General features: G+C 57.8%; 2 protein-coding genes across 2 annotated transcripts; one reads left to right on the top strand and one right to left on the bottom strand.

Annotated features, from left to right (window-relative positions):
• Positions 1-2,615: 2,615 nt before the first annotated feature.
• LOC121479574 (keratin-associated protein 12-2-like) lies at positions 2,616-3,446 on the bottom strand. Its single transcript, XM_041735276.1, has 2 exons — positions 3,384-3,446; positions 2,616-2,993 (listed from the first exon to the last, which is right to left on the bottom strand). Exons 1-2 carry the CDS (start codon positions 3,444-3,446, stop codon positions 2,616-2,618), a joined length of 441 nt encoding a protein of 146 aa, XP_041591210.1.
• Positions 3,447-5,254: 1,808 nt separating this feature from the next.
• LOC121479234 (keratin-associated protein 12-2-like) lies at positions 5,255-6,012 on the top strand. Its single transcript, XM_041734697.1, has one exon. The coding sequence runs from the start codon at positions 5,632-5,634 to the stop codon at positions 6,010-6,012; it is 381 nt and encodes a 126-aa protein (XP_041590631.1). The 5' UTR covers positions 5,255-5,631.
• The last annotated feature ends 2,668 nt before the right edge of the window (positions 6,013-8,680 follow it).

Raw genomic sequence — 8,680 nt, 5'->3', positions numbered from 1 at the left:
CTACACAGTCAGCCAGACTGCTCATAGATTGAGCATCTACGCAGTCAGCCTGGCTGCTCACAGATGGGGCATCTACACAGCCAGCCACGCTGCTCATAGTTGAGGCGTCTACACGGTCATCCAGACTGCTCACAGACGGGGCATCTACACAGTCAGCCAGATTGCTCACAGTTAGGGCGTCTATACAGCCAGACTGCTCCCAGATGGGGCCTCTACATAGCCAGACTGCTCCCAGACCGGGCGTCTACACGACCAGCCAGCCCCGGTTGCCCAAGGAGAGAATGCATCGGAGGTGTCAGCACCCGCGACGCCCGGTCGGCGGCAGCCACGTGGCTCAGCGCTCTGAGCCCCCACTGCCCCCACCCACCGAGCCCCCACCCCTACCCTCCGAGCCCCCACCCCCACCCTCCGAGCCCCCCACCCTCCGAGCCCCCCACCCCCACCCCCCGAGCCCCCCACCCTCCGAGCCCCCATCTCCCCACCCTCCGAGCCCCCATCCCCCCACCCTCCGAGCACCTCACCCTCCGAGCCCCCCAGCCCCCACCCCCACCCCGGGGAGCCCCTCTGCGGGCGGCAGCCCAGTGCGCCCGGGAGCAGCGCGGTCCCCCTCCCACCTCCATCAAGGGCATCCCCGGGGCAGGGCCTGCGCGCTGCCTGTGGCGCTGGGGGCGCCCGGGGGGAGGGACCCCGGCTGGACACGCGGTGGGGCTCACGGGACCAGGAGGAGGGAGCCCCGCAGGCGCCCCGGCCCGACCCTCACATGCTCAGGACCCGAGGCCTGGGGGTGCCGGGCGACCCCAGAACCGTGGGTGCGCGCTCAGGACCCCGCGGGCGCTCCCCGGGGACCACGTCCTGGCTCAGGCGCCCCCCGCCCCCCCGCTGTCCCCGCTCCCCTGGCGCTGCCCTGCCCTCGTGTGTCCCCGGCGGCCCCGCGCCCCGGCCCGGGGAGTCAGCCCGGGGGTGTCCGCGGTCCCCCGCAGGGCGCGCAGGGCGTCGGGGCAGGGCCGGTTGGCGGGCAGGGGGTCCCCACGGGGGAGCGCGGAGGGCGGGCGTCGAGGCTGGCGACGCGGGGGCTGCGTCTGCGCGGGGGCCACGGGGACACACCACCGGCGCTGCGGGAGCCCCGGCCCCGGCGGACGCCCAGGTCCAGGCGGCCGCGCTCTGGGGGGCCCGGTCCTTGCCGAGCGCCCGCACACCTGTCCCCTGTCCCCCGGGCGCAGCGCCACCCCCGCGCGGGGCTCCCTGCTCCGTGCTCCCTGCACCCTGCTCTGTCCTCCCTGCTGGGGGGGGGGGGTCCCTGCTCCGTGCTCTGTGCACGGTGCTCTGTGCACGACGCTCCCTGCTCGGTGCTCCCTGCTCTGTGAGCGGGGCTCCCTGCTTCGTGCTCCTTGTGTGGTGCTCCCTGCTTGGTGCTCCCTGCACCCTGCTCAGTGCTCCCTGCTCCCTGCACGGTTCTCTCTGCTCCGGGGTCCCTGCACCATGCTCAGTGCTCCACGATCCCTGCTCCATGCTCCCTGCACGATGCTCCCTGTTTCATGCTCCTTGCTTGGTGCTCCCTGCTCCGTCTCTCTGTGTGGTGCTCCCTGTTCAGTGCTCCCTGCACCCTGCTGGGTGTTCCCTGCTCTGTGGTCTGTGCTCCACCACCCGCCCTGTGCTCCCTGCTCTGTGCTCCACCACCCGCTCAGTGCTCCCCGCTCCATGCTCCCCACTCTGTGCTCCAAGCCTGCAGTGCCGCATCCCGTTTCCCATGGCCTCCTCTTCCGCACCCCCCTCCCCATCTCCCTTCTCGGGAGTCCCTGGATGACGCGAGCCCACCTGGCCCCACCCGACCCACCTCCCAGTGCACGAGCCTCAGGTCGCCTGTCTGCGGAGCCGCCTCGCCTGCAGGGCTGTATTGACCCGTCCTGGGGAGGCGGTCGTGGGCGACTGGGGGGGGGAAGTTACCCCCAGAGCCCTGTCCCCCTGGGCAAAGGAGCTGTGTTCTTCCCCGGAGCATACACGTCCTGGTTTTCGACCAGGTTGGCTCCATATGTTAGTGACTGAGGGGGGACCTTTGTACCTAAAAGGCAGGTGGGAAGGTTGGAGACGCGCCCTCAGTCCCTCCCAGAAGAGCAAGAACGAACCTTGGTGGTTCGAGGGACAAAGTGGGACCAAAGGAAGCCCCGGGGGCGCCTCAGGCTGAGCAGGAGGCCCACGCCCCCTCGCAGCTTGGGCACGGCCACCTGGTAACCGGGGCGCCTCAGCAGAGGGAGTGCTCCTGGATCCTGGGGAGCCACCCAGAGAAAGCAATTTCGATAAAGGCGCTAAAGGAGACACACCGCGCACACTTGGGGGCTTCGCACAAGCTCCGGGATTTATTAGACTCTTGTGGGGGTGGCTGCAGAGCCTGGGCACTCTCACCAGCCAGCTGGGTGCTGTGTGGGTGACCCAGGCCGGGGCCAGGGGACCCAGTGGGCGACCCGCTCCACCTGGTTAATGGGGATCAAGTGGCTTTCCTGGAAGATGATCCAGTTGGGTCCAGAATGTCTGAGGTGGATGATGCCTGGGCTGCCTGGTAGGAGCTCAGAGCAGCTACTTCTGATTGCAGGGAGGAGGGGGTCCTAGGAGGCCACAGCTCAACAGCAGTTAGGGGTGCCGCATGGGCCAGGGGTGCAGACCAGGGTGGGGCGGGAGGGCTGGCAGCAGCCAGAGGACTGGCAGGAGGAGGCCACATACATGATGGGCTTGCAGCTCACAGGCAGGCACACGGCGGGCTTGCAGCTCACTGGAAAGCACACAACGGGCCTGCAGCTCACAGGCACACAGCTGGACACCTGGCAGGAACTGGGCACGCAGCTGGACACCTGGCAGGGGCTGAGCACACAGCTGGACACCTGGCAGGGGCTTGGCACACAGCTGGACACCTGGCAGGAGCTTGGCACACAGCTGGACACCTGGCAGGGGCTGGGCACACAGCTAGACACCTGGCAGGAGCTGGGCACACAGCTGGACACCTGGCAGGGGCTTGGCACACAGCTGGACACCTGGCAGGAGCTGGGCACACAGCTGGACACCTGGCAGGGGCTAGGCACACAGCTGGACACCTGGCAGGAGCTGGGCACACAGCTGGACACCTGGCAGGGGCTAGGCACACAGCTGGACACCTGGCAGGAGCTGGGCACACAGCTGGACACCTGGCAGGGGCTGGGCATACAGCTGGACACCTGGCAGGAGCTTGGCAAACAGATGGACACCTGGCAGGGTCTGAGCAAGCAGCTGGACACCTGGCAGGAGCTGGGCACGCAGCTGGACATCTGGCAGGGGCTGGGCACGCAGCTGGACACCTGGCAGGAGCTGGGCACACAGCTGGACACCTGGCAGGGGCTGGGCACACAGCTGGACACCTGGCAGGAGCTGGGCACACAGCAGGCCGGCTGGCAGCCCTCGGAGCAGCTGGTGTGGCACATGGTGGAGTGGGGCTGGAGTGGAGTCGGGGACGAGGGCAGGCTTGTCTGGAGGCTCCTCCCCGGTGGCCTTTATACCCAGCTGTGGCGTCCCTTCCTGCAGTTGCCTGATGGTTTTCTTCCTCCTTCTCCGCGTCTCTCCCCGGAGTTCCTGGTGCGAGTGACTCGGTTCAGGAAACCCCGTGTCAGCTGCAGGCTCGCTGTGACCCAGCGGCCCCGGGAGTTCTGGATTCAGAGCCCGGGTAGGATGGCAAGGGACCATCAGCTGGGGACAGGGGACCCCCTCATCGGGATGTTGGGGGGCCTCCCCAAGCTGATACACGGTCCTCCGTCCACACAAGCACCTTCCTGCTCACCAGACCAGGATCGATTCGGAAACTCCGTGATCCAGAATCTTCCTGACGGACCAGAGCCAAGCAGCAGGGCTCCTCGTGGCAGGCGGCCATGGCCATGTCACACATGTCACACTGTCCCAGCCTTGGGCCAGGCGCCGTGCGGAGCCTTGCACATGGATCTGCTCATCCCTGATTAGTCACCAATCCCTGTCACCATCCAAGGGGTGGGGGGGACCCCACTTACACGGAGGTGCGGTCAGAGTCCCTGACGTGTGGGCCTTCTCACCACCAGGGGAAGCAGCAGGAATATGAAGCTGCTCGGTTGCACCCTGGAGTCTGTGGCCTCGACCTTGGTGCCAGATTATGCGGGACTTTAGGGGTTTTCTGAGACTCTTGGAACTGTAAATTAGAATTTAAATAAAAACAAATTTGTGGTGGGAGTCCTGGGTGGCTCATTGGTTAAAGATCCGACTCTTGATCTCAGCTCAGGTCTTGACCTCAGGGTTGTGAGCTCAAGCTCCACGTTGGGATCCACGCTGGGCATGGAGCCTACTTGAAAAACCATCGGGAACTTTTATCTACTATTTACATCTCCATATCATCCTCTGCTCCTCCTTGGGTTGGGATCGCTCGTTGTTAGACTTCCTGATACGGTCCCCTAGTCACTCTTCGTGTGTCTTAATTCTGTTCTCTCTTCTTCACATTGGGTCTTTCCCACTCACGTGTCTTCCCGTGGATAGTCTTTCCCATCCTATGGGCCCGGGTGTGCAATGCCTGTACCTCAAGCGTGTGGGCTGAGCCTGGCCCCCTGCAGCCCAGCACCCCCTCTACAGGATCGGCCCCCTGCAGCCCAGCACCCCCTCTACAGGATCGCCCGCTGTTCCAGGAATGTGCCCCTTTCTGCGGCAGTGTCCTCACACCCCCACAACTGCCTCTGCTTGGAACCCCGCCCCCGCCACGTCACCTGCATGCCAGTTCTGCATCGCCTCCACCCGGGGGGGCCCCAAACCACCCACCAGGGACTTCACTCCTCTCTACCTGCTGAACCTGTTTTTCTTTCTGGGACTTGGCCTGCTTTGGAATCATTTCACGCATTAACTTTCACACACTCGTTCATTCCTTGCCCCTCAAGGCTCATGGGGCCAGGACGTCTCTGTGGCTGGCACACAATGCTTATGTGTTGCACGAACAAACCAGCTGTTGCATAGGTTACTAGGAGGCAGAAGGGGTCACCTCTCCATAAAGGGAGGAGAGTAACTATTTCAGGCTGGCAGTGGCGTGCTCTCTATAAGCACCTGCATTACAGAGCAAGCGCCAGACAACACGGAAGCAAACGAGCTTTTATTGGAAACGACTGTTTCCAATAAAACTTTATTTACAAAACAAGTGGAGGACTGATTTGTCCCACAGACTTCCCTGCTTCCCAGCATAGGGATCCCCACTTTAATGTTTTCTGTGCAGAACAAAAGCTCAGAATGCATCACTGCCCCCAAAGTGCCCCCAGACGGCATGAGGCAAGACGGGATGAAGGATGCAGTCCGGAGTGGAGCCAGTGGTGCTGTGTGCACAGTGCTGGCCTGGAGAGATCACCCCAACCCCACGCAAAGTCAAACCAGAACAACCTGTTTACAGAAGAAGAAATCGGCCTCTACGCTAAACATATTTATGGTGGAGCCTGACACAGGAGAACACACCCGCGACAGGATGCGGGGGGAAGCGTGCTGGAAACAACTGAGGAAGTCAACAGGCAGTCATGCTCCAGGACGCTCCAGGCCGGGTATAAAGGCTGCCCCGGGAGCACCCTCCAGACACCTCCACCCTCCTCCCTGACACCAGCCCAGCTCCACGCCAACATGTGCCACACCAGCTGCTCCCCGGGCTGCCAGGCTTCCTGCTTCACCTCCAGCCCCTGCCAGGCATCCTGCTACGTGCCCGTGAGCTGCCGGCCCTCCATGTCCGTGCCCGTGAGCTGCCGGCCCTCCGTGTCCGTGCCCGTGAGCTGCCAGCCTGCCGTGTCCATGCCCGTGAGCTGCCAGCCTGCTGTGTCCGTGCCCGTGAGCTGTCGGCCCTCAGTGTATGTCGTCTCCTCCTCCCAGTCCTCCGTGTGCCTGCCCGTGAGCTGCAAGCCCCTGGTGTTCGTGGCCTCCTCCTGCCAGTCCTCTGGGTCCTGCCAGCCCTCCCGCCCCACCCTGGTCTGCAGGCCTGTCTCCTGTAGCACCCCGACCTGCTTCTGACCATGAGCCTCCTGCCCAGCCACTCCCAGGGCACGGGGCCACACCTGTACCCTTCCTGGAACAAGCCTTCGGTGGGTCTCCAGGTTCTGCATGGGGCAGATGAAGAACATGCCCAGCAGACCCTCTGAAGCCAGTGGCAAGGATGGAGCAGGATGATCTGGATCCTTCTGTGACCCTGGGAAGTGTGCCCCCCACTCCTGGGAAGCCCTGGTTTTCCAGGGGCTTCTGTCTCCAGCAGGGAACCAACCCTGTGTGAGCCAAATAAATCGTGCCTTCCTGATGCAGCTTGTCCCTCTAGTTTATTTTCACATATTTTGAAGTTCTTATCTCAAAGACATATATAAGTGTAAGTACAACAGCCCCTCCTCAAAGAGCCCTTTCTCCAACAGCTCAGCTGGGGGTGGGGAGGGGGGCTTGGAGGGTGCTGGGGGAAAGTGCACACCCAGCACCCGAGACTCACTTTATAGATGGGGAAGGGCAGAGGAAGAGCTACCCCCACTGAACAGGGGCCGGGAATCAGAGCGCTGCAAAAGGCGGGGGGCAGGGGAAGCTCACACAAACCCTCCCCAACTACAAAGTGGAGTCTGGCCCATTTTGCAGGGAGAAGCAGTAGGAAGTGAGAAAGCCTCATACTCCACGACCCAGGCACATAGGCCTGCTCAAGACTGACCCTGGGCCAGGACAACAGAGCCCTCCTGGTCCCAACTCAGCCTGGCTGGTAGAGCTGCAGGAGGAGGATCAGTCATTGGAGGGGGAGGCAGGCATGTGTAGAGGTCCCCTCCACGTGCCAGACACACGAGGGCAGGAGAAAACTTAGGGCAGAGCAAGAACACTGTGCCTCCAGCCCTTGCCCTAAGCACACGGCCCTGGAAACCCACCACAAAGGAATCTAAACTCTTAGGTACCTTGAAGGTCATCACAATAACAATAAAACCCAAACCAAGGTCAACATCTGAGCAGGTTGATCCAAATTTCCCCCCCATCACAAACATAACCTGACTGGAGAGACCCACCCATTTCCAGGAGGAAACACTGTTTATGTCCATTTCAATTAGCACATGATATCTGATATTCAAACAAAAATGAGAAGACAAGTCAGCCTGGGTGGCTCAGTGGTTTAGTGCCATCTTCAGTCCAGGATGTGATCCTGGAGTCCTGGGATCGAGTCCCGCATTGGGCTCCCTATGTGGAGCCTGCTTCTCCCTCTGCCTGTGTCTCTGCCTCTCTCTCTCTCTGTGTCTCTATGAATAAAAAAAATTTGTTTTAATCTTTAAAATCCATAAGGAAGAGAAAATACTTTTACAGTACTATGCTGTATATATATTTTTTAAATCCAGGCCATTCAAACTCATGTTGTTCAAGAGTCAACAATGCTGTAGGATCTCACTTATATGTGGAATCAAAAAAAAAAAAAGAGAGAGAATTTCAGAGGTGGGGGCAAGGGGTGAGTGAAATGGGTGAAGGTGGCCAAAGGTTACAAACTTCCAATTATAAGACAAATGAATTAGGGAGTGTAATGTACAGCATCTCTATAAAAGGAAAACACCAAGTTAATATGTTTAAAGAAATAAAAGACAGAACTATAAATATGAAAACAGAGTGAGAACCTATTAAAGAAGAAGAAACAAACAGATGTGAGGGAAACAAAGACAACTTCTAGAAATAAAAAAAATCAAGTAATGAAAATTAAAAATTTAGTGAACAACCTAAACAGAATATTAGACTCAGCTGAAGAGAGAATTAGAGAAATCAGAAGGCAGATCCAAAGAAAATATTCCAAATGCAGCAAAAAGAGTTTAAAAAGTAGCAAATATGTAAGAGAGGTTAAGAGATGGGCTAAATGATTAGGGGAGATATGTGTGGCAAATTCATAAATAAAAGCATGGGAATGATAAATGTTAAATTGAGAATAACAGTTATATTCAGGATGAACTGAAGCATTGAATCATGTGGGAGATGTAAAGCTTCAAATAAATAAGTAAAAAAACTAAGATTAATATGTTAAATAATCCAGAGTAAAACATAGACTCCATATATGAACTGATGGAGAATTTTGGCAGAGAGTTGCGCACTATACGAAAGAGTCAAAAAGATTATGTAAAAATCAAAATACAGTATCAAAAATAAATTCTTTCAGTGGGCTCATCAGTAGACTTGACACAGCCAAGTGTGGAGTCATTAAAATTTAAAGATAAGGGATCCCTGAGGCTCAGCAACTTAGAACCTGCCTTGGGCCCAGGGTGTGATCCTGGGATCCTGGGATCGAGTCCCACATCAGGCTTCCTGCATGGAGCCTGCTTCTCCCTCTGCCTGTGTCTCTGCCTCTCTCTGTGTCTCTCATGAATAAATAAATAAAATCTTTTTTTAAAAATAAAATAAAATAAAATTTAAGGATAAGTTAATAGATATTGCCGGTACTAAAACACAAGGAGAAAAACAGTAGGGGAAAAAATAAGAATAAAACCTCAAAGAGCTCTAGGACAATGTTAAGTCATCACTGTCTGTAATTAAAGCCCTAGAAAAATAGAGGAGAGACAATAAGGCAGAAGAAATATTTGATTTCTTCAAAATTATCATTAACTCTCTAAAAATAACAAAAGTCATAAAATTATAGATCCCAGAGACTCAGAGCACCCCAAGTAGGATAAATATATCAGCCCTCCACTCC

This window comes from Vulpes lagopus, chromosome 20 (assembly GCF_018345385.1).
Source record: "Vulpes lagopus strain Blue_001 chromosome 20, ASM1834538v1, whole genome shotgun sequence".
In the NCBI taxonomy this organism is placed as follows: Eukaryota; Metazoa; Chordata; class Mammalia; order Carnivora; family Canidae; genus Vulpes; species Vulpes lagopus.
The sequence above is the reverse complement of the archived record's forward strand: the minus strand, read 5'-3'. Positions and strand labels throughout refer to the sequence as shown.